A 27,147-nucleotide genomic window follows, 5' to 3' on the forward strand; every position below is an offset into this window, starting at 1 on the left:
ACCACTAGAAACCACCAGTTGTCTCCGGTAACACGTGACACACCATCCAATCGCAGGCCAACTTCATAAGCCTCTTTAGACAGGAGGCAGCAGGTGGTATGTAATGATAAAAGGTAGCTTAAATGAGCAAAATAACGCAAACAATAGTGAAACAGGGTGAAAATGTGGAACAAAAAAAGACGGAATGGAGAGAAAAAGAAAACTAGTGGTATTTATTGGGCAAAAGGTGGATTTTTTTGGCAAAAACAGTCTAAGAAAGGATAAAAATTAGATAAAAGTGTCAAAAAGTGGAGAGAAAATAGGGGGAAAAAAAGGGATATTTATTTATTGGTAAAACCTTAAGTCTAAAAAAGTTGTCAGCATTTTTGAAAAGGGACAAAAGTGTGGCAAGAAAAGAGTGAAAAGTGACCTAAATGGGTAAAAAGCAGTCAGGAGTGGCAAAAACATGGACAAAAAGAGGAAACAGGTGGTATGTGATGGAAAAACATATCTTAAAAAGCAAAATATGGCTAATAATAGAAAAAAATAGAATGTAGAGGTAGTTATTGGGCAATGGGTAGCTTGTTTGGATGAAAGGTGGTAAAAATGGTTGAAGAATCGAAATAGGATAAAACTGTCAAAAATAATAATTTTTTTGACGAAAACGAGGTAAAAAGGGGTCAAAAACTTTGTCCTTTTTAGGGTTTTCTAGAAGAATGATAATTAAAGTCAAGACATAATGAGCCACATGTTGAGAATCACTGACTTATAAACAGCTTTATCATTGTTTTAGTAACTATTTGTAAATGTAACTTTGCTAGCCTCAAAAGATCATTGGTGGAAAATCTTATGACTGAATTTTGGTCCCAGTCCACCCATGGATCAAGGTACACACACACATGTAGATTGTACTACGCACACACACACACATATAGATTGTACTACGCACACACACACACATATAGATTGTACTACGCACACACACACACACACACACACATATAGATTGTACTACGCACACACACACACGGATTGTTTACAATAATAGCTCCATACTCTTCGTTCTCGTTCCAGCCTTTGTGGTCCAATACTTCTTTATTTCCTACATTTCATCTCACACACGTTGTTCAGATGCAATAAAAACGACAAGATGAAAGTGGAAGTTTGATGTTTGAGACGGTGGTGGCGTTTTACATAAGCCTGTTGTTGTTGTTTGGCCTTGACTGAAGCTGAAATGAGTCAAAGCAGCAGCAGCAGAAGCAGCGTCTGGCTGCGTCGATACGAACGAATCCCATATTTATCTTTGTGCTTGGACGTTTGCCATTGTGGCCCTGGTTACATGGTTGCACAGTAAATATTAATTGAGTTTCATGAAGTGGTATCATCTGATTGAAGGACGTTTCTATTGCAATTTCATCGTATTGTCTCCCAACGAATGATGCGCAGACACAACAAAGACTAAACCAATCAAATCATATCATTTCAACTCATTTTTAGGACAAAATTCTGAAATTTTATGGGGTGTGTCCTTATTTTTCTTCCATGTTCATCTTCCAAAATGTCTGTAACTCCATCACATATAAAGGTAAATATGGTATAATAATAAGCTCCACCCACTCTCTCAGAATATAGAAATAGATCTGCTATACATCATATCTGGTGGACATGTCAGCTCCTCTAAATAGTCACTAAGTCAGTGTGTGTTTGGGTCTGGAAGATGTTCAGTAAACTACTTAGCATATGTCTCAGCTCCCTGTCATGTGATCAGCTTAGAGCTATGAACATAGACTGTTCACATCACTAATGATTAGTCACAGATATGCATTGGTTCTAGACTCACACGCTCTGGAAATATGAACAAAATATACTTTATTTTACCATTTTCATTGGTTCATAACTGTATGTGAGAATGTAAGAAAAAATCTGATTATGCGAGTTCTGCATTATTATTTTGAACCCAAACATTGGGTTATTTCACCTTTAATCCTTTACACGAGGCCATTGTAGCTTGACTAGTTGGATCTGTGTCTAATAATCTTTTGTTGTTTATTAGTTTTTCATCAGTAACATAAAAAATATATAAACCATTGCATCATAAACAACTTTTATTTTTGAAAACATCATATTTTTATGTAGCTGTATTACATTTACCTTTGCTATGTGCTGGAGGAAGATGAAAATGGAAGAAAAATAAGGACCCCCCCCCCCCCCCCCCCCCTCACTAAATTATCCATATCTCAAAAAAGCATTCAACCATTGTAACTAAAAATGTACAGTGTGACTATTAAATAATCATGATTTTTATTTTTTCTGAGCTCCACAAACTTCCACTGCCCAGGTCTCCCACTTGTCTTTGCACGTCGCACAAAAGTTGTCCGGCTTCATATTTCGGTCCTGCTCGGTTTGGCATCACCTGTTGTTGCCGTGGCAACAGCGAGGGCTGCTGTATAACAGGGATCTGCAGCACACACACAACTCTGGTTTTCAATAAGATGTTGAGATGCGACCGCTCCTTATCTCAGTGCAGACTATTTCTACTGAAGCCACCAAGGATTTTTTTCATTTTAGCTCCAGGGAAGAGAAAATACAGAGTGTGAATGTTTGCAGGAGCCTTAATAAGGCAGCGCCACTTTATATTTTCACAGAGTTAATATGAAATAAATATACAGGGAGGTTATTTAACAGTTTAATTTAACCTTTTTCAATGAGCACGACTTTTATAAAGTGTTCGCTTTTCATTTCTGAATATCTCGTTAAGTCAAATCAAGCGTTATTGTTACTCAGCAGCAGTGCAGACAAGATGAGAGTGTGTTTATCATTATGTTATAATTAAAAAACACCATTAAAGTTAAGAACAGCCTCACTCATGCAATCACACACACACACACACACACACAACCCTAAGATGACATCAAAACACACAACCCTGTAAAAACACACTCAAACATATTTATTAAACTTGGTCTGAATATTTATCATGTATTACAGGGATGGGCAACTGGTGGTCCAGGTGTGCAAAAACACAGAACCCACAACAAAATGAGACAAAAAAATATACAAAATAGAATTAAAGTGCACAAATTAACAACAAAACTACACAAAATGACTCATGAAAAAGGAAGACAATAAGGACAACAAAAATACACAAAATAATGCAAAAAATATGCAAAATGGGGAAAAGGTACAAACATTTACAATAAAATGACACAAAATGACTCTCATAAAAAAGGAAGACACAATAAGGACAACAAAAATACACAAAATTACACAAGAAATGTAAAAGATGAGAAAAAAAGTACACAAATTGACAACAGAAGTAGACAAAATGACTCCAAAACACACAAAAAAATAAGAAAAATACACAGATTGAGGACGACAACACAAACTACACAAATCCTTTGTTATTTCCTATGTTAATTAGATTGATGTTCCCTGCTGTGATAAAAGTTGTCCAAGTCTCATCTATTCGACAATAATAAAGCACTTTTAGAGTTTTAAATATTGAATAATTTAATTAAAGCTTCCTAATAACTTATATTCATAAAATAATGCAGTGGCAGTGATACTTTTATTATTTCACTCTTTACTTGATCACATTTATGAAGCTTGGTTTGTTGCAGTAGAATCAGAACGTTTTGTATCTCACGTCAGAAATAGTTCCTTCTCTTCCTTCATGTCTTTTCTTTGTATAATTCAATGCAGTTATTTTTGCATCCCTCAGATATAGTGCAGAAAGCACTCTGAGTGTAAAGTTGAGGACACACACACACACACACACACACACACACACACACACACACACACACACACACACACACACACACACACACACACACACACACACACACACACACACACACACACACACACACACACACACACACACACACACACAGAGTGGTCAGAGACTGATCCAGCCTTACTGGGTCATTGATCCAAATCCCTGTGTGTGACAGTCCTCAGTGTAAATAGCTGCTGATTGGACGCTGGTCAGTGGATGTGAGTACACACACACACACGCACACACACACACACACAGCCCCAGGGCTTCCTCTGCTTTACTTTCCTTTTATCTCTGCTCAGAAACAACCGATGTCTTTGCTTTACTTCCTGTTTGGCTCCCATCCGTCACGTTCCCGTTACACTCTGGTTCCTCACACTCTGTATGTTGACGTGTTGAGACTTCCAGGTTATAGCTCCACATTATCTTTCTTATTTATGCGACATAACGGACGCTGGCGAGGGACGCTGTGTCTGATGGTCATTTATGTGATAATGTGTGATTAAATGGTTTTAGAGTCAAATACCACTAAAATAAACTAACTAACCTTGGCCGTTAACGCGTCATTTTGGGAAAAAAGAGGTGTTTTTTTTTGTGATTCGTTAATAAAAGAAAATTGTACGCAGTTAATTGTTTTTTTTGCACTCCTAACATTGCACGAGTTCCCACCATTATACCCATAATACTGATGCAACCCCTGCATTAGAGAATATCTGGGTTAGATAAAAGACAAAGATTCAATCCTTTAACCTGTGGGGAAAGTTTTGTATAAAAAGTGTTCACAAATATATCCACAATTTTCATGTGTTTTTCAGATGTTTCACATGCGTAATTTGTGTCTGATGTTTCTGAAAAACGTGAAAATTCTGAAAAAACACGTGAAAATATTAAAAAACACAATTGAAAATGTTTTTTGCCAGAATTTTTACATGTGGTTTTCTCTTTTTTTCTGATTTTCACATGTTTTTCAGAAACTTCATCGACACACAAATCACACATGTGAAAAATCTGGAAAAACACGTGAAAATTGTAGATATACTGTATGTGTGAATAGTGTTGAGAGAAATCTCTCCTTATATTAACCTGGATTCATTAACTGACAGTAGAAGATGTGATGTTTAAACCTCTGTAGATAATGATCATTTATCTGTGCTCTGACTACTGTAAACTGACCACACACACATTAGCGTTGTGTTACTATAGCTCAGTGATGAGCTGGCAGACGACCCAGGCCTCACGCCTGGATAAACTCAAGTTATTGAACTTTGATTTTGTGGATTTTAGGACAATTCTGTAGCTCATTAGTCTGAGATTAAAGTCAGGAAAAGCTCAGAGTCTGAAGTCTGTAATGAAATATAATCTTAGTTATACTGAAAACTGTTGATTCTAAAGTAGCTGGAATTCATTGGAGAAAAACATTTACCATCAGTAAGAAGGAGGAGGAGGAGGAGGAGGAGGAGAAGGAAAAGGAGAAGGAGGAGAAGAAGGAGGAGAAGGAGATGAAGAAGAAGAAGAAGGAGGAGGAGGAGGAGGAGGACAAGAAGAAGGAGGAGGAGGAGGAGAAGAAGAAGGAGGAAAAGGAGAAGAAGAAGGAGGAGGAGGAGGAGGAGGAGGAGGAAAAGGAGAAGAAGAAGGAGGAGGAGGAGGAAAAGGAGAAGGAGGAGGAGGAGGAGGAGGAAAAGGAGAAGAAGGAGGAGGAGGAGGAGAAGAAGAAGGAGGAAAAGGAGAAGAAGGAGGAGGAGGAGGAGGAGGAGGAGGAGGAGGAGAAGAAGGAGAAGAAGAAGAAGGAGGAGGAGGAGAAGGAGAAGAAGGAGGAGGAGGAGGAGGAAAAGGAGAAGAAGGAGGAGGAGGAGAAGATGAAAAAGAAGGAGGAGAAGGAGGAAAAGGAGAAGAAGAAGGAGAAGGAGATGATGAAGAAGAAGGAGGAGAAGGAAAAGGAGAAGAAGGAGGAGGAGGAGGAGAAGAAGAAGAAGGAGAGAAGGATAAGTAGAAGGAAAAGGAGAAGGAGGAGAAGGAGGAGGAGGAGGAGGAGAAGAAGAAGGAGAGAAGGATAAGTAGAAGGAAAAGGAGAAGGAGGAGGAGAAAAAGGAGAAGGAAGTGATGTTTTCTGTTGAAGTTAAATATTCTGTTTCCTTTGATGCACTTCACCAGCCTGTGTGTGTGTGTGTGTGTGTGTGTGTGTTTCCCATAAAGTGTCCCCACCACTAAAATAGCTCCATCCGTCTTCGTCGGAGGGTCAGGAAGTCTTTCAATCTCTTTGAAGTCAATTATTCAGTGAGTCCGTCCACAGTGCAGCTCCCTTCCTTTCTGATCACGTTTAAGTGCACGCACGGGTCAGAGCTGGTGTTTAGTGGGAAACAGACCAATACGAAGAATGAATGAATGTCCTCATTGCTTCCACTAATCCACATCTATGTCCACACACTGAAGTTTATGCAACACTCTCCTTTTAGATCTGCAGAAAATCAAAGTCTTTGAAAGGCGTCTCGTTATGAGCTCAGAGATCACCGTATTGATCGCTGATAAAGTTTAAATGAAAAACACGGTGGACGACTCGGGTCACGCGTTTAATAACGTCTGAGGAAAAACTCACGTGCACTGATGAATGGTGCTGTAGTAGACTGATGGACTTTCTACACGTCTGACTAATCTAAACTAACCTGATCCTAAAACCATTGGATTTGTCAAACAATAGAAGAGGAAAAAAAAGCTCCTGATGAGAACGTTCGATCGGCTCGAGGGAATTCAATGGGATCATCAGTGACTCATCGGGGTTGTTCCACCTCAGCTCAGGGAAATCCCACACACACACACAGCATTGTGTGTGTGTGTGGGCTGGGTTAAAGCTCCATCACTCCACATGGTCACATCCACGTATACCTCTAGAGAGCAGCGCTGAACATTGGGTTCCTTCTTTTCTTTTCTTTTCCTGCAGTAGACGCGATAAAAAGTTGCTTCCCTACACAGGAGAATAATCTGATGTTTGTCTGATGATATCCTGCATTGTAATAAACTCCACCTAAAGAGATAAAACTCATAAAATCAGGCTGGATTTCTGTTCATTTAAGGCAGTGGTTCTCAACCTTTTCAAAATAAAGGTCCCAGAGAGCGGGGACCACCACTGTACCTGAAGGTGGTTGAACATAGACATGAACATTGACCAACAATCATGTGGAGACACTGGGATACCTTCAATAAACTAATAACCTATGTCACATATGTTGACCCTTTATTGTCACCTCTTTTAACAACATTCATGCTCATTCTTTGCCAGTTTAATGTAATTGTTCCAATATTGACACTTTGAACCCTTTTTACTACTTTTTCTGTCTGTTTTTGCAACATTTAACTAATTTCTGTTTTTTTAACCCATTTAAATTCTAATTAAAACAAGGATTTACATCTTTAAAGTGACTATATACTATGGCCCAAATAATTGTAAACTTCCTGACAAATTTCAATGTATTTTCTGCACATTTTTACCACTTTTAAGACATTTTCAACACTTATAAACCCTTTCCATCACCTTTCCAACTTAATATTACATATGTTGACCCATAGTTGTCACTTTTAAACTCTTTTCATCACATTTCATGTTTGTTTTTGCCAATTTAACCACATTCACTATATTTAATGCCCATATTTTGCTAGTTTAAACTCATTTTCCCTCCATTTTTATATTCCAATACCCACAATTTACAGCTTTTAACCAATTTCTGTAGTTTTTAAAATCCCATTTCACCACCTTTTCCACCATTTTTGGTCACTTTGAACCCATTTTATTAGTGATTAAAACCATGACTTCCATCTTTAAGATGATTATAATAATAATAATAAACGTTCCTGGATAACAGGAACGTTTATTCAGATGAATAAATAAATGTGGTTATCACAGATTCATAGAACAATGGACCATCATTTTACTGACTTTATGGATGGACCCCATAAATCTCTCCCCTGTATTCCCCCTTATCTATAGATGACTGTTCTTCAATGTTCATGTTATATCATGGAATCATCGTGTGGGCCAGACAATTTCACTTACCGATGCAAAACACAAAAAGGCTCCAACTGTCTTTTGTAAACAAAGGAGAAAATGTTTGCAAGGCAATAATCAAGAGGCGTCTCGAGGCCTTCGTCTCGTCTTTTTCATCTCCACCGACAAACGTACGACCTCATGGTTTGCACGTTTCATCTGGTAAATCAGAGCGCCCTGTGAGAGGCGCGGCCTCAAGCTGTCAGAAAGCAGCGGGGTCCGCACTCCACAGTTCCTTAATCAGCACACCACCTCCTCCTCCTCCAACACTGTAATCAATGTACCTGGATGTGTTTTTATAGACCAGGTTTCTGTACGTGTGGTTTCACATTTTCCAGGATTTTGGAGACAAGTCTTTGCTGCTGTTACTTGGTGAAAAGGTTAAAGAAAGAAAACATGTTCCTGATTCAGGGGGAAATGAATAGTCTTTGTGCTCGCTCTTTAACGGTCTTTATGCCTGACCTTCACTAAACGTAACTCATTTCAGCCATGGAATTGCAGTGTTGAAATCTGCAAAGAAAAGGTCTTATGATTGAGTGCAGAAGGTCAACGTCCACATTGTCACCGCTCAACCACGTTACACGGGAAAAATTAAAGGGCTGATTGCATTGTGGACGGGTACAGAGAGGACTACAAAGCAGTGACAGTGATCCTGATTGGCTAGCAGCTCACACACCTAGGCCTCTCACTTCTTCATCGACCTTTTTATGATCCCTGAACTAGTTCCAACCATCCACCACAGAAGAAGAAAGCATTTACACACGGCTCAGTCTGTGAAATGTAGCTGCTTAGACGTGTCAGAGGGCCTGAGTCAGCAGATATTGATCGGCCGACTCAGCAATAACTTTAGTATCACTAAATTCTCCGTTTTCCTTTTCCTCCCTCGTCATATTTCATATCAGCAGCTCATTGGTTCCTGCAGCTGATTGGCTTTCACTGCTTTCAACCGTTTCCTCTCAAATACAATTATGGAAAGAAACACTATCTATCTATCCATTAGTCTATATATCTATCTATCATCCATCCATAATGATCAGACTTAATCTCGTTGTGCTTTGTATAATTGCTCTTTGCTGGGCTGTGTGAGCGAGTGTGTGCGTGTGTGTGTGTGTGTGTGTGTCTCTCTAAGTGTGTGTCTTCACAGTGACTCACAGTCAAACCTGACTCCAGTCCCAGAGGGAACGTGTGTGTGTGCGTGTGTGGCCTTTGTGCTGCGGGGGCTCAGCAGCAGCAGTCACCTGCTGCTGCTGAGCCCCCGCCATGCTTCGCCCTGTGATGCCTTATGTTGTTCGCAGGTTTGGCTTAAAGACACGTCTGTGCTTCACCGTACGTTTGTAACGAGTATCCATATACGTTCTCTACGAGTCCACTATTACTGGAGGAAATAAGCAGCAAGTTGACGAAAATGATAAATAATATAGGGACACCAGATAAAAACTAGCCTCTTTAGGGGAAGTCTGGCTCATTTACAGCATGTCTGTTTATTAATGCGTGTTGTCCCTTTTAAATAATCAATAAATTCAAATTGAAAGAAAGAGAGGTTCTGATTGGTCCTGAGGCTACAGACAGAACTCAAAGTAACCATCCTGAATACAAATCACCTCCTCATGTGGCTTCCAACGCTCCTTCTACTTAGTCCTTTGGAATGAAGCAGACAAGAGCAATGTTTATAAAATGAGCTCTAATCGAACACACACACACACACACACACACACACACAGGTGGTGAAAATGCCACGTCTATCCTCAGGTAGCACACACTCGTGTTCATTACAGTGTGACAGAAGTTCATTGTCAGCCGTGAGCAGCGGTTGAAAGCTCGTGTTTATCGTCGTTTTCCGCTCGTCGCACAGGGGGGGGTGGGCTCATGGGGAGGCAGCCTGGGGGGGGCGGAGCCACCACAGAGAGACTAAGAAGGAAAACAAGCCGTGTTTTCTTTCTCAGGTATCAACATCTGACCTCGTCTGAGCTTTGGTGTAATCACCACTTAGCTCCTCTTTCTGAACGAGGAAGGTCAGACTTTACTGGAGCCAACATGTCTTCCCACACACTCATTATTGATGTCCAAATTATGGCAACCATCGAAATATAAATTCGTGATGATCAAAACCTTGTTCACATATTCATAAATATCTAAAATGATTTGTTTGGTTTGGAAAAAAAAGGCCGTCCACAAAGGTCACACCAACAAAACCAACAAAACCACAAAACCAACAAAACCACAACATAGCTCGAAAGCTCATAATTAGCCTTATTCATGCTAATGACAAATAATAAGTGTTACTGAAGGTTTTAGTCTTTCACACAAAATTACTTTACAAGGGAAGTAACAGTAACATTTTAGGTGGAAGTCCTTCTATTCTCAACTGTCCCTTGATTTACTCACTAATCAGCCACCAGAGCGTGTCAGCTCACTGTTTAAGGGAGAGTAAAGGTTGCTTAGGAGAGCTCTTCTTCTCTGCTTCATTGTCTACTATTAAACTACAGAGTTGCAACTGTGTTTATCATCTTTCTGTAAACAAAAGAGGTTTACGTCAACATCTTTAACTTTTCCTGGTTTTTTTTAGAGAAACCACGTACAAGATGTAATGTTGACTGAAAACGTTTTTAAATGACCTAAAAATATACTAAATTATGTTAAAAAAAAAATCAGGCTGAATATTTCACTTCAATAGAAAACAATGGGATGTTTACAGGCAGTGGGGCCGTGTGACATCATCAATCATGTGATTTCAAGATGGAGGAACACAGGCTCTAAAACTGTAGTCACATTTTTTAAAGGAAATAAGGTTTTAGATTATGTCAAATCAGTGGAGGATCCCTTTAAGTAGCTTACAATGATTTATTTTTGTCATTAAAATATTTTATATCTGGAAAATGTTCTAGAAATTAGACGTACACAAATCTGCTGTGATACTAAACCTTTTTCGATCGAGCTTTGTCTGAAGAGATGACCACGCAATTCCTGCTTATTAACGAGTTATGAGACGTAGAGATCGTATTTTAAGGTAGAAAATCCTTTTTGTAGATAAATGTGCACACATTTAGTTTATTGCTAATTAAACACATTTTATACTCTAGTAGTTACCCTTTACGTGTGATTCTCAGCTTGGTTAATTCAGAATCTACCTTCACACGTCGTTGCTGTTTTGCATAATGACGAAGAATGACCACTCGCTGCAGCGCAGGATATCTTTCACACTTATTTCTCCATTAAGTCTTTGTGGCGTTCCCCTCTCATTATCCCCCCAAAGGTCATGTGGGGCGACAGTAACATGGGGAATTCTTCCGACAGATGCATGAGAAGGTCAGGCTGCGTCGCCCTGGTTTTGGGAAATGTCAGAAGTGGCAGAAACTTAAAGAGTGAGTGTGATTTAAAGTGTGAGGTCGCTTTTTTTTTAAAAAGGTTTATTTACTTTACAAAGTGTTTGCCTAATAAATGTGTGTAAAGTTTAAGTCACGCCTTCCAGCTTCACTTGTTCCTACTGTGACCTTATCAGCTGAGGCTCCGCCCTCTTTACATTCTGTGGATGATCTCCTGCTGATGTTCTGACCTTCTGCCCACCACACTGTGGATTCTAGATCTTCCGCTACAGACCGTGTGAAGCAGAGGAAATCTCATGGGAGTTTCTGAGTCTGTGCTTAAACTTTGGTGGTCAATTCTGCTACTTAATCGCCAAATTTTCATCTAATGTATTATTTTAGGGGAACGTTGCGGCAGAACAGTGAGATTAAGTCTTTAGTTTGTCCCAGACACCTGAAGGAAGGAGGGATAGTGAACATGACTACATGACTACATGACTAATTACTTAATCACCAATGTTTACTATCATAACTAACTCATAGGACTAAACACCGCCCCCTATGTTAACATGTTGTACTCGTCTCTCTTCAGTCCAAACAAAAGTGCACTAAGTAGTGGTTGTGCTCAGACCACAGTATCCAAGACCAGAATGCATTGAGACAAGACAAGACCAAGGCTTTTGGGAGTTGAAACCAAGACTAGATGAAAACTGGGACAAGACCATAAAAAAACTATTTAAAAAACCAAAACAAGGTTGAACAGATAAAGAAAATTATCTCTCCTTAGTTTTCATTTCCTTTAAATATATTTGACGGACAAACAAAAGGTGTCCACAACTCTATCAAAGCATAACATGTAAAAAACAACTACACAAGTGGTTTAACTAAATTCTTGAAACAAACATACTAATATTTTTGTATATCTGAAAACCAGTGTTGTGCTCGTTACTGAAAAAAAAGTAACTAGTTACCGTTACTAGTTACTTCATTAACAAAGTAACTCAGTTACTATTTTGATTACTTACACCAAAAAGTAATGCGTTACTGGAAAAAGTAACTTTTGAGTTACTTAGAATTAAAAAATGTAGTATTTATTTTGGGTAATTTGTGTCCATACAGCTTCATATCAGTGCTGTAATAATATAATAATCCACTGTTGATCAACTGCTATTAAACAACCATAAATGATGTGCATATAAAGCACAAAACAGCTGCTCCAAAATTAAAACAGTAATTTTTCAGCCTTAGCACAGTAATGTAAAGTAAGCTGTGTGTATTCCAGGTGCACATTCTGCTGTTGAAAATGCTTATGAAAATAAATGTAGAAAAACAAATTCACAGCATTTTTCTCAGCTACACAATGCTAAACATATCAGGCTAATGAGCTGCTGTTAGCAGTGACTCAGCAGTAGTGACAGGCTGCTTATTTACAACAACATACCGTGCAATAGTTTGGCTGACCTGTCCCTGGATAACAGTCAGTCCATTAAAATCCAGTTGCAGCGTGAGCTTAGCTTCACTGATGCATCTTTTAGAGACAAAAATAATGCGTGTATTTCTACTCTGAGAAGCTCGTCCTGCTCTCGCATTGACTCACCATGATTGGCGCACGTGATGTAAACAGAGACACGCTGACAATGTTTCTTCTTCTACTGTATTACCGTGTTTGGCACGGCATCCAGCAAAAAATATGTAGCGCCACTGTAAACAGGAAGTACACTGCTGCTAGCAAAGTAACGGACAAACGCACCATATTGTAACGGTAACGGCGTTATTTCTTTAGAAATATATTGCGTTACAGTACTAGTTACTGTCAAAAGTGACGTTGGGGTGGTAACGCGTTACTAACACTGCTGAAAACTATATGTTTATTAGTCAGGGTCAGAGAGATTTCAGTCTAGTCTCACATAAGAACAGCCAAAATATTTCCAAGGAGGAAGAACAATCAGTGAGCCAATGGGAAATGGTTTCATTGAAATGTTAACAGTAACTAACTGAACAAGGTCAGCAACAAAATACAAAAACAACTAAAAATTCATGCTCACGACTGGTCTCGAGAACTACAACACCAGCATTAAGTAGCTTCTGTGGAGTGACATTATTAAGACACAATCTAAAAGCATGCAGGACTGCAGCCCTCGAGGAATACATGTGTCCACCCCTGCAGGTTTAAAGCCCCCAATATAAACACAATATTTGTCTTGTACAAATAAAGATGGACTTTTTCATGGCGATAACTCAGGGCCGTATGCATGACAGAAACATGGAGAAAAGTCTTGGCTTTTCATCCTTTCATTTTTAACGGAGATCACCAAATGATCTAAAGACTGAGTGCATCATCAATCACCTCCAACCACCGCCATCCAAACTCCAGCTCTAAGGATTTTAATTACAGCCTGTAAAGAATGAAAATCAATGTGTTTTCTATCTATCTATATTTAGTTGTTATTTGGTTGGTGAAGCTCTCCAGAGGACGGCGGGCTGGAACCTCAGATGTGCTGATGGTATAAATAATGTGACACTTCTTTTAGCTGGCGCGTGCTCGTTTGTCAGGAAAGTTTTAGCAACATTTCTGCCGCGTCAAAGCAAAGTGTTTAAAATGTCCTTAAAATAGCAGGTGAGAAAGGAAAGAGAAAATATGAGGCTGTGGTTCACACACACACCTCATATACTAGACAAGATGTTGACACCAGTGTATTGACTCGCTGCTTCTCTCTCTCAGGAGTATCAGATCGATATCATCTTCGCTCAGACCTGGGTCGACACTCGTCTGCGCTACAACAGCAGCAGTATGCGGATTCTAACCCTCAACAGGTAAGGATCACAGACCACTGACAGGTCCTTTACACAAGGACCAAGAATGGCAAAAAAACATAAGATTATTCACCAAAAATATGCTTTGGTTTGAATTGAAGGAGTGAATTTGTTACAATAATCTGCTGTGAAACAGGTCATAATTATCACATTTGTTTAATATTTGAAGCCAAAACTCTTGGCTTCATGATTTGTGACGTGCAACAGAGAGTAGCCAATCAGGAAGCAAACTGACTGACAAACACTTAACTCTGCGTTCAAGGCAACCAGGAATTCTGCATTTCCCAGTTGGAAATTCTAATCTCTGAGTTCAGCCGCAACACATGAGATAATTCCGACTTTAACAAGTAGGAGCTTTGACTTCAGATGAAAATAACTTTTCCAAATAGGAGGTCGGAAAGTCCTGAGTTTCGAGTTGTAGAGTTAGAGTTGTTGTTGTTAGATCTCGTTTGATCACGTGAGGTAAAACTTTTCTTCAGATTTATAAATATACCCGCTTAACAACCCAAGTAACACACACTAAAACAACACACACTAAAGCCTTGAAACCAAGCTGTGAAGACTGTTGTGTTGGTGCTTGGATTGTGTCGACTTTGATTTAATAAAAACACTCTTTTTTTAATAAAATAATCTAATTAAAAAACGAAATATGAATATCAGCGTCTTGAGTGAAGTTTGGTAAATTAATTTCTTTTCCTTCAATCATAAAGGCTGAAAACTTTCTATTTGAGGACAGATTATCGTTCGACAGATCAGTTCAGTGCCCAACATCTATGCATTTCTGCTGCTTTTATTTTAATTAACTGTAACTGGTTCAGACTTCTGAGTTATATTCACTAAAGCGACTATTGTCCCATGTCTCTTGGGACTTTTCTCATGTTCTGTTCCTACCTTATCTTCTTTTCTTTCTGCAGCAACATGGTCGGTCTCATCTGGCTCCCGGACACCATCTTTAGGAATTCAAAGAACGCCGACTCCCATTGGATAACCACGCCTAATCAACTGCTGCGCATCTGGAACAATGGGAAAATACTTTACACATTGAGGTAAAAGATATGAGGCTTTATGAAAAAACATGACAAATCCTAACAGAAAGAATAAAGGGTTGCTCCGCTGGGGAAAAAAGGGCCTTTTTAATGGAAATAAACTCTATTGTGACCACCGGGATCAGCACACAGCCTAAAAATCAACCTCAAAGTGCTTTTCACGTTGCTGGAAAAACATGTTTATTCACTTATAAGTCTTTGTATCTGTGGGGAAATCAATGAAAACAGCCCAAATATGAGAAAATGAAGCAGCACCAAAAATGTGAGGCAAGGCCAAGACTTTAGGGAGCCGAGACTGAGACGAGATCAAGAATTTTGGGAGTCGAGACCGAGTGATAACCAAGGCCAAGACAAGCCGAGACCGAGACAAGACCAAGACCTTTGGGAGTTGAGACCAAAACAAGACTAAGACTTTAGGGAGTCGAGATAAAGATGAGACCAAGACAAGCTGAGACCGAAACAAGACCAACACTTTTAGAAGTCGATGCCGAGTCAAGACCAAGACTCTTGGGAGTCTAGACCAGTTATAGAACATTCCCTCTTTAGTTTTAGTTTCTTTAAAATACCGTATTTTCCAGCATAGAGGCTATTTTTTTCATTTAAATTTGAGGGTGTGGCCAATGCGGCAGAGCGCTCTGTGTGGATTTTTCAGTCAGTCGTCACGCACGTGTCTAGGGAGGCCGAATATTACTGACAGTCACCCCTTCCTGAGCCAAAGTGAACTTGTTTCCTTTCAGAAATTGCATTGAGATGTAAACTGTAATATATGAGGATGTGGCTGGCGTTGCTCATTCCTCAGCAGTAGTGATGGACGAGGAGCAGCGGTCTGCTCGACCCGAGCGAGCGCTGCGACTTTGGCCGCGCACCAACACGTTTATATAAATGAGCCTGGAAGCGGTTTGAAACGAATCACTCACAGTGGGGCTGATAACATCGCTCTTACATCCATCAACAAATTGTCTGGATGAGGCTGCAGGAGGAGCTGAAGTGTTGAAGTTACACCTCTGCTGATAAACAAGTGGCAGCGAGACATTCCTAATTCACAAAGCACCAGCTCCAACTACGCTTTAGTTTGAGAAAAAAAGGTGAAATAGTGCCAAACACCTCCTCCTGTGTACAGCCTTTGTAGTTAAATTTAAAATTCTGAGCTACAGGACTTTGATTTCCCCTGGCACAATAAGATCAAAACTCCTCCTCCGATATGTCCACATGTCACACTTCTCTTCGTTTGCTTTCTTTCTCTGTGACAGCCTCTGGCTGATGCAGAAACGCTGCATAGGAGGGAGGTCTGTGGGTAAAAAAAAATACAAATCTCACTGTGTTTGTGCCCAGAGGAAATGGAAACTAAGAAATTGGGATCAGAGTGTATAGATTCCTCTTTTTTAATTTGATTGACAACTGGGTTTTACAAATCCTCGAGCATGTGCGAGATTTCCAGGTTTTGGCCTGAAACGACAAAGACTCGAGCCAGGCTTTGTTTTTACGTAGGAGATTGTTCAAGGACACGAGGCTGTCACAGGGACACAAACAAATTCTGAAAAATGATGGTGAATGACTGGTTGGGAGCTGCTCATTGTGTTTACAAAGGGCTGGATGGGATGTCTGCCGGCGAAAATAAAAACAATGTGGATTCTCCAGCAGCTGTTGCCAGTTTTTAACACTGTATTGGTGTTTACACTCACGTTTAACATTTCTAGACCACATTGTTTTGATTGATTAAACTGAAGTTTCAGTCTGATAAAGATAATGGACACTATGAAACTATACATTGGAATAAAATCACTGTTCAATCCGTGAATCATTTCCACATACAGTTAGACGGTTAGCTGAGGGTTAGCAGTGGGGCTAACCCCATCTTCACAACATAATCTCACGGGATTTCAGCAAATAAAATGTGAAATAATAACAGTAGTACTCGATTAACTCTATTTAGCTTGTTTGGTATGATTTTAGGATGTTTAATAGTAGTGAAGTATCTAATGAGGCTAATGTCAAGCTAATGCTAAGGTAATGCTAGGCTAGTGCTAAGCTAATTCTAGGCTAATGCTAAGATAATGCTTGGCTAATGCTGAGCCAATGCTACGATAACGCTAATATTAAATTAATACTAGGCTGACGTTAAGATAATGCTGGGTTAATGCAAATGTTAAGTTATTAATAGGTTAATGCTAGGCTAATGCTAAGTTACTATTAGTCTAGTGCTAAGCTAATGCTAATATAATGCTAGGCTAATGCTGAGCCAATGCTAGGATAACGCTAACATTAAATTAATACTAGGCTAACGTCAAGATAATGCTAGGTTAATGTAATGTTAAGTTATTAATAGGTTAATGCTAGGCTGATGCTAAGTTATTATTAGTCTAGTGCTAAGCTAAAGCTAATATAATGCTAGGCTAATGCTGAGCCAATGCTAGGATAACATTAATATTAAATTAATACTAGGCTAACATTAAGATAATGCTAGGTTAATTGTAATGCTGAGCTAATGCTAGTATAATGCTAACGTTAAGTTAATGCTAGGCTAGTGCTAAGCTAAAGCTAAAATTATGCTAGGCTAATGTTGAGCCAATGCTAGGATAACGCTAATATTAAATTAATGCTGGGCTAATACTAGGTTAATGTTAAGATATGCTAGGTCCGACATAAATATTGGACATTTCTTTTAAACTTTTTAATCTGCATGTGTAATAAAAGCAGTCTTCAGCCAATGAATCAGAGCTTCCAATAAAATAAAGATCTGATTGTTATTGGGTCGATTATTAAGTCCCAGTCCCACCAGTGTAATCCTCAACATCTGTTCTCCAACAATGAGACGTAAAGCAGACCTGAATGCTAACATGTGCCGCGCGGGCTGACGAGCCAACGATCCGACGCTTTGTCAAAATCAATCTGTGTCTCTCCCTCCACAGGATGACCATCAACGCAGAGTGCCAGCTGCAGCTCCATAATTTCCCTATGGACGAACACTCCTGTCCGCTCGTCTTCTCCAGCTGTGATTATTGGCAACACTCATGCGCACACGTGAACATCACATGCACACACACAGAAACAAGCTACAATGACTACAACAGTTAGAGAGATCATAGATTTAAACTGCACATGTCCATCAGCAAAGCTTCTCAGAGTTGAACCAATGAGGCGTCAACACTTGGAGGGAAACTCTAATCAGAGGGTTGAACTCAGAACATCACTAGAACGTTAGTTAGGCTAGTTCTAGGCTAATGCCAAGCAAATGCTAAAATAACGCTAGGCTAATGTTAATATTACGCTAATGCTAGGCTTATGCTAACCTAATACTGATGTTAATGCTAAGATAATGCTAGGCTAATTCTAAGAAAATGTTAAGCTGATGTTAGGCTAATGTTAATGTTAAGCTAATGCTAGGATAATGCTAATGTTAAGCTAGTGCTCGGCTAATGCTATGGTAATACTGATGCTAATACTAATGTTAAGCTAATACTAGGTTAATGCTAAACTAATACGAGGTTAATGCTAAGCTAATGCTAGATTAATGTTAATGCTAGGCTAATGTTAAGCTAATGCTAGGCTAATACTAAGGTAATGCTAGGCTAATGCTGATTCTAATGCTCATGTTCATTCAATTCCATTTTATTTATACAGCGCAAATTACAATAGTCATCTCGTACCATTTTAAGATTATGCTCGACTAATGCTGATGCTGATATTAATGTTAAGATAATGGTAACGTTAAGCTAATGCTAGGTAAATGCTAGGCTAATGCTGGCTCCTGAATGGTGAATAACATCAGGTTCTCTTTTTTTTTTTAATTCCCATCAAATATTGTTGTTTCAGCTCTTCACCCTCACCTTCAGAAATGCTAAATATTAGCATAAAGTAGTTGTGACTGCATTAAAATGTGAAAAGGAAACAGAACAGTGTAAAGCGATACGATAAACTCTGAAACAGAATTTGGGAAATTTCTAAATTTTAAAAGTCCAAAGATGGACACATGAGGACATGTGGATCTATAATGAACATTTCACCGTTTCTGTCTTTAGTCACACTTCTAAAAGAGAAGTGAGGAGGGATTAGCGTCAAAGCTAAACGTTATATTAAAGCCATAACCCAAATGAATCATGTTTAATGTTCCTCTAAAGACCCTTCATTAGTTCACAAACCTCTTTGTCTCGTGTGTGTGTGTGTGTGTGTGTGTGTATCTGCATCATCAATAGCCCTTGATTTGCTGCTGCTATTGTGCAGTGAGCAGCTCGTCCTCGATCGCTCCCACTATCTATTATTTGGACTTAGCTCATCTGCTGATCAAAGCAGCTCAAACACATTTTGATTAAAAAGAAATAATCACTGTTCTTACTTTCTTTCAATGAGGAAAAAAAAAAAGTTGTCGCTTTAAAATTTATCAGGTCTCTTGATCTCTGCAGGATCTGCTGATAATTAGAGAAGGACAGAATTGATGGTGTGAGTTGTGACTAAAAGCCAATGTGGAGCAGTTAAAGAGGTGTAGTTAGAGACTCCTGAGCTTTAACGTCCACGCTGCACCTGTATTCCTTCACATACGTACACGTGGAACACGTTAAACTATAAGGCTGAGCCGTGACTAGAAACACGCTGCAATCACCTCCTAAAGACCGCCCTCTGTGCCACCATCACTGTTTTTAAGTAGAAGGAATAGATTGGAGCAGTGCACGGTGGTGGTCACATGGAGGATACTTGGCTCTGTGACAGAAATATCCCATCTGTGTGTGCTTGTCAATCATCTATTATCACCTAAAGTTACTTTATTCCACCCAAATCTACCAAAAAATGTATTACCGGGGTGGTGTTTAGCTCAGTGGGTTGAGCGCCCGCCCCATGAACGGAGGCTGTAGTTCCTCACCTGCAGCGGGTCCAGGTTCGATTCCCGGCCTGGGACCCTTTCCTGCGTGTCATTCCCTGCTCTCTCTGACCCCCTTTCCTGTCAAGCAACTGTCATATAAAGGCCACTAGAGCCAAAAAAATCCTTGAAAAAAAAAAAAAAAAAAAAAAAAAATGTATTACCACCTATATTATTCATTATTATTAGCATTATTAGTGAAGATGCAGGAGGCACTGTTTTTACCTCCGTCTGCGTTAACTCCTCCCACACCGTTTCTCAGATTTTGACAAATAATCAGTTACTTTTATACTTTTTGAGTTTTTACATTTTTTGTATAATGACATTATTTTCAACCCATTTCCACCTTTTTCAACTTTATTGCTAATGTTAAGCTATTGCTTGATTAATGCTTAGCTAATGCTAGTTTAATGCTATTGCTAGCTTAACGTTAATTCTCTGCTAATGCTAGGTTAGTGCTAATGTTAGATTCATGCTAAAGTAACATTAATACTAATCTTAGCTAATGCTATGTTAATGCTAATGCTAGATTAACATGAAAGCTTGGTTAAGATTAATGCTATGTTAATGCTAATGCTAAGGTAACAATAACACTAATCTTAGCTAATGCTATGCTAATGCTATGTTAATGCTAAGGCTAGATTAATGTGAAAACTAGGTTAAGATTAATGCTATGTTAATGCTAATGCTAAGATAACAATAATACTAATCTTAGCTAATGCTATGTTAATGCTAAGGCTAGATTAATGTGAAAGATAGGTTAAGATTAATGCTATGTTAATGCTAATGCTAAGGTAACAATAATACTAATCTTAGCTAATGCTATGTTAATGCTAAGGCTAGATTAATGTGAAAGCTAGGTTAAGATTAATGCTATGTTAATGCTAATGCTAAGGTAACAATAATACTAATCTTAGCTAATGCTATGTTAATGCTAAGACTAGATTAATGTGAAAGCGAGGTTAAGATTAATGCTATGTTAATGCTAAGGTAACAATAATACTAATCTTAGCTAATGCTATGTTAATGCTAAGGCTAGATTAATGTGAAAGCTAGGTTAAGATTAATGCTATGTTAATGCTCATGCTAAGGTAACAATAATACCAATCTTAGCTCATGCTATACTAATGCTAATATTTGGCTAATGCTAGTTAATGCTAGCTAACGTTTATGGTAATTTTAATACTGGCTAATGCTAATGTTAATGCTAAGCTAATGCAGTGTGGCGCAGGCGTTTCCTTCAGGAAACGCAAATATTCTAGTGTAATTATTATAATTATTCGATCAGGATCATTGATCCAGATAACTGATAACATCTGGAAAACAAAAGGTTTGATAGATTTTGTTTGTACGATTATTATTATTATTCACGCTGTAGTTTTATTACAAACTAGTGTTGAACTTCCTCTGGTGTTGAACAATGTTCACCAGCTTTATCTGTAATTAACACGTGTCTGTTGTTCTGATAAAACAATAGCAGAGAGCTCGACTAGTGCAGCAACAGCAAAGATCATTGTTGGAACAAAGTAAGAGAAATATGATAGGAACAAACAACACACACCTGTTAAAGATGGCTATCCCCTAAATGGGAGCATTTACATAATTAGTGTGCTTTCCACTACAGGGCACATCCACGCTCATTACTGCTGTCACTCACTTTTCTGGTAAAAAAAAAAAGATTTATTTCAAACACGGAGACGACGCCGTAGACGCATCAGCTTTCACAGAAACGTAATATCTGAGTTCATGTGTGGCCTGCAGCGTGGATTAGTGTGAGACAGTCTGCAGAGGACAAAACAGGCTCCGCCTTTTAATTCATCGTGGGAATGCCATGGAAACAGAGAGATTTGTTCTACAAATATTCCCAAATATATGCACAATTTTCATGTGTTTTGTAGATTTTCACGTGTTTTCAGATTTTCACATGTTTTCAGAAACGACATTGACACACAAATTACGTATGTGAAAAATCGGAAAAATTACATGTGAAAATTGTGGATATATTTGTGATTTTTTTTTTTTTTTAGAACTCTCTCTCCATACTCGTCACCAGCAATAAACGACAAAATATCACCAAAAAAATGCAGCAAAAATAGTGGGAATAAAATCTTGTTGAAAGGTCAGGACATGTTTACACTGCAGTGTAAATACACCAGTCCAATGACCTGCTGCAAAAATCCAAAGCATAATCTACTATAAATGATTTATAACCAAGATATAAATAATACACACAGAAAAACTGCATTGCTGCTGGAACTTACTTCCTCTTTCCTGAACTCTCCCTGCAGCCCTGAACTGGTCTCTGCATGTTTTTCAGACGGATACCCACGAGACGAGATCATTTACAAGTGGAAGAGAAACTCAGTGGAGACGTCAGATCAGAAATACTGGAGACTTTACCAGTTTGACTTCATGGGACTAAGAAACAGCACAGACGTGCTCTCCACCACGGCAGGTTGGTCAAAAACAACACTAAATAAGGCTGACAGGGGTTCTCAACCTTGGGTCGCAAGACACTGGCAAGAAACTACAAATATTTTATGAACAATTTCAACCCATTTTTGCTTATTTTTACCGTTTTTCTGCAACTACACCAAACTCACCATACTTTAACCCATTCTCATGAATTTTTCTTGCCATATTTTTGCTCATTTTAATGTCTTTTTGCTACATTTCTCCCATTTCTGACACTTCTACATCACATTTCAATGTATTTTCTGCACATTTTTTCCACTTTTCCAGACATGTTCAGCACTTATAAACCTTTTCTACCACTTTGTCACATATGTTCACCCATTATTGTCACTTTTAACCTCTTTTCACCATATTTCATTATTATTTTTGGTAATTTAACCACATTCACCAATTTTCATGTCAATTATTTGCCAGTTTAAACTAATTATTCCTACTTTTTTCTGCCACTTTTTAAACTTTGAACCCTTTACTACCAGAATTAACAAAAATAACAGAAAAATAATAAATACAAAATGACGACATACATACATAAAATTGCTGAAGAAAATATACAAAATTACGGAAAAATATGCGAAACCTTAAAAATACACAAAACGACTAGAAAAATATGCTAAATGTTAAAAGTACACTATACAGAATAACTAAACAATACACAAAATGACAATTCAAATACACAAAATATCTAAATTACAAAATGACTCCCAAAAATATATAAAATTACAGAAAAAACCCACACAGAACAGAAAAAAAACCTATAAGAAGATCAGAAAAACAGACAAAATCACAACGGAAACTCACAAAAAGCCTCTTTCCACCACTTTTACACCTAATGTCACATATGTTGACCCATTACTGTCACTTTTAACCTCTTTTCACCATATTTCATGCTTATTTTTGCCAATTTAACCTCATTCACCATTTGTCATGGCCATTATTTGCCAGATTAAACTACTTGTTCCTACCTTTTATATTATATTAGCACCTTTATTTTGGGGTCGCGGGATGAAAAGGTTGCGAACCACTGGTTTAGAGGAAGAGTCTTTGGGTTCTTTTGGGTCCCACTGGTTACTAATAATTGCGATAATATAATCACAGACTGGAAGTATTCCCCCTGGGTGTACGGTGCAAATACGTTTCTCACTGACACTAATCACCAAGATTAAAGATTAAACAGGAAGTTTAATTATTCACAGAGTTCCCTTTCTCACGTTGCTCTGCTTCTATTTCATTGGTACGTTTCAGCCTGGGTTTAGTTTCCCGTGGCAGAGGCAGCTCTTTGGTCTCCATTAGAAATCACTTCCCATCGTGGCAGTTTCCCTGGATTCATAAAGTGATTCCACTGTCATTCCCACGAGCAGGAGCTGATCCAGTACATAAGGAGAACGAGTCCCTTTCTCATTAGGTGCCTCGTTTCTTTCTCCATCAGCACATGCGTGATCATTAGATCCCAAAGCTAAAAATACCTATCATTAATTTACGTTATCACACGGCGCCGTGTTTCTCCTCCTCGTTTCTCAAAGTGTGAAGGTTTTTATAATGAGGACACCAGTGGACTGATCCCCGGGCCCTCGGCGCCACCGGGGATGTCGGCCCGTCACGTATCCATCACACACTCGTCGATTCAGCATCGCCTCCTCACACTGATGCTGCTGCTTTTTCTGTCACAAAATCCTACATTCTGTCCTTTTTTCTTCACTGGTTACACTGGAAACTCGTATCCACTGTGGGTTTCGCTCCCCACGCGCTTTTCTAAAGATCTGACAATCTCCAAGGAAACAGCTGGGACCACTATAACTCCTGCCACACGATGCATAATAATGATTCCCTGCTTTTCTTACACGAGGCCAAGCTTTCAACTCCTCCACAAAACCCCCTCCAGGAGAGGTGGAGAGGTCTGGACCTGATTGGACGCGTTGGGTGGCCATACGTCCATACGGTTAAAATTGCCACCTCCTCAAAATAGTCAAAAAGTGAGTGTAGAACATGTTTGGGCCTTCGGTAAACAACTTAGAATATGCCTCAGCTACCTGTGATGTGATCAGCTTAGAGCTATGAACATAGACTCTCACGTCACTAATGATTGGTCATATATATGCATTGGTTCTTGGCTCACACGCTCTGGAAAAATGAAATAGTATTTTTTTTTTTACTATTTTCATTGGCCCATAACTGCATGTCTCTGTTTTATAGTATAAAGATTACTCTTTCTTTGGATATAAAACCATTTTTCTTTATGTGACTTCTCAATTTTTATTTTGCACCCCAACTTTGGGTTATTTCACCACTTGCAGATATTGAAAATCGGGTCCAAATCCAGACAAACTTTGTGACTATTGAGTGGAGCTGACATGTCCACCAGATAAGATGTATAGCAGACCTTTATCTATATTCTGAGAGAGTAGGTGGAGCTTATTACTATACCATATTTACCTTTCTATGTGATGGAGTTACAGATATATTGGAAGATGAAAAATAAGGACAGATTATTTAGTTTTTATCCTGCGTGCCAAGTTAAAAGATACATAATGAGATAAATGAGAAGTACGAGGCCCCCAAAAATCACATTTCTGGTGTTTTCACGATGGAAATCCACAACAAAACAATAGTAGACGTTGATGTTTTGGTTTCTTACAGAAAAACTCAAATACAGCCGTAAACCAGAACAAAAACGACTCAAAGTGAATCACTGTAAGTAGTAAAAACAGATGTTAAAGAAACCTTTCTGCTTCAGTTCCGTCTTTTCATTCTTCTACAAAGGAAAAATGTTTCCCAAGTTTAAGTCACGTGACCATTTCTTAACGAAGCCATTGTTTTAACCTTTGTGAGTACATTTTGATGTTTTCCAGAAGAATTACCTTTGATCTATTGATCTGTGAGGCCTACACTACGCGTAGCAACTGTAACTTTTACATTTACTTATCGTTTAATTCTTGCCTTTAGCCTGTTGGTCACTATCTAAGCCATAATGCTCATAGGTTCATCATTGCTTGATGAGATAAAGACAATATTTACTTCTATCATCACACTAAATATTTTCATGTCCCTTGATTTCAAAGATGAAACGAGTTGGTAAATAAGTTGGTGGGAAAAGGTGAGCAGTGATTATCTAATGAGGCGATAAAGCACAGCGGAGTCAAACAGTTTATCTAATCAAAGAAGAAGACGGGGGGAAAAAGGCAGGTTTTTAAATCGCTCTATAGCTGAAGTATTCACAGAGAGTCATCGATGAGGTTCGACAAAAGATATGTGACTAAAAACTGCTTCACACAAGAGAGAAAAGGTTGTTATTGGCCCTCACAGTGCTGTAATTCACACTCAGAGCAAAGGGAATGGAAGTCATTCATCCCACATGTTATTTTCCGTTTTATTCTGGGATGTTTGTAAGAATGTCGGTGCAGAATGATGCCCATCTGACTGGATGGAAAACATTCCAGCTAGTATTTATTTACCTCCCACTGGTGCAGCTCTGATATGTTGGGACCACCTGCAGCATGACTGGTGAAGGAAGGATAATAGAAGTGTTTTAGGGTTTGGACTGATTGCTGCTTTAATAACATCCAGACCACATGTTCTGCACATGCTCAGTACTGTTTGTGTGACGAAAAGAACAGTTAAAGGGATCAAATGTGGCCTAAAACCTTCTAAATGTCCTTATTAGTAGATCTATGTCTCATAAAACACATTATTATGCACCATATTCACTTTATTCCCTTTTAATAATGGGACTGTTTTACAGTTTTAGAGCCTGTGTTCCTCCATCTTGAAATCATGTGATTGATGATGTCACATTTTTAGATCATTTAGTAGATTTTTAGATCAAAATGACAAGTTATGCTACTTTCAGTTGCTCTAAAAAAGTGCGAAAAGTTAAAGATGCTGATGTAAACCTCTTGTTTACAGAAAGGATAAAAACAGTTTGGTAGTAGACAATGAAGCACAGAAGAAGAGCTCCCCAAAGGGACCTTAACTCTCCCTTAACCAGTGTGCTGACACGCTCTGGTGGCTGAAGTTAAAGAGTAAAGTCACAGATTGTTGAAGACACACAAACCCTGAGGATAGAAGAACTTCTGGGTGGGAGTTAAACTGCACTGTTTAAGGGAGAGTAAAGGTCCCTTAGGAGAGCTTTTCTTCTCTGCTTCATTGTCTACTTCGAAACCGCTGAGTTAAAACTGTAAATTAGTCCCTCTTTTAAAAGTTAATCAAATAAACATGGTGCATAATAATGTGTGTTGTTAGACATAGATCTACTAATAAGGGCAATTCAATGATTTTAATCTATTAATCAGAGCTTAAAGAAAGAGTGGAAAGTGAAGGAAACACTTTTAAAAGCTGTGGGAATATTAAATGCGATTAAATGCCTGAATTACAAAAGCTGTGACAGTTTCAGTTCCAATGACAAAAGAAGGCACGCTGAAGGTGGATCAGAAGAATAAATGAGAATAATGTAGCTGAGAAGGTTGAGATGTAATCATTCAACCAATAAACAGTGTCACCTTGCTCTGAATTCACCAAACTCCAGATTCAAAAGATGTTTTTGCTTCAATGTCGAGTAAGTTTGAGCCCGAGGGTCGAACTCTAGAGACATTTTATTCAACTCAACTTATTATTATTATTATTATTTTTATTCCTGGATGTGTTTGAATGTGTCAAGGTTACAGCGGTGGAACGTGTTGCTTCGCTTCTGCACAGTAGGATTATTGGAACCCTTGTTTTCATTGCATTTAATGGAGTGAGGAAGAAGAAGCTTTGGTTTCATCAGCTCCATCAGAGGTTTTCCACGCTCTCTTTTCTTGATTCTGGACCTCACGTCTAATACTTTATAAAAACTTCCAAATTTGTTTTCAAACAACAAGTCAAATTGA

General features: G+C 38.6%; 2 protein-coding genes and 1 pseudogene across 2 annotated transcripts in view; 2 read left to right on the plus strand and 1 right to left on the minus strand.

Moving 5' to 3' along the window:
• The window catches only part of mrps9 (mitochondrial ribosomal protein S9), a 465,929-nt gene that overhangs the window by 119,613 nt on the left and 319,169 nt on the right, over positions 1 to 27,147 (plus strand). The gene's annotated exons all lie outside the window — the stretch shown is intronic.
• Positions 1 to 27,147, plus strand: part of LOC114473495 (gamma-aminobutyric acid receptor subunit gamma-3-like) — a 60,284-nt pseudogene that overhangs the window by 24,519 nt on the left and 8,618 nt on the right.
• The window catches only part of cfap221 (cilia and flagella associated protein 221), a 59,777-nt gene continuing 47,525 nt past the window's right edge, over positions 14,896 to 27,147 (minus strand). The window contains exon 24 of the mRNA XM_028462938.1: positions 14,896 to 14,925. Coding sequence (XP_028318739.1) covers positions 14,911 to 14,925 — 15 coding nt within the window. The 3' untranslated portion in view covers positions 14,896 to 14,910. The remainder of the gene's footprint in view (positions 14,926 to 27,147) is intronic.

The sequence above is a fragment of the Gouania willdenowi genome, chromosome 2 (assembly GCF_900634775.1).
Source record: "Gouania willdenowi chromosome 2, fGouWil2.1, whole genome shotgun sequence".
NCBI lineage: Eukaryota > Metazoa > Chordata > Actinopteri > Blenniiformes > Gobiesocidae > Gouania > Gouania willdenowi.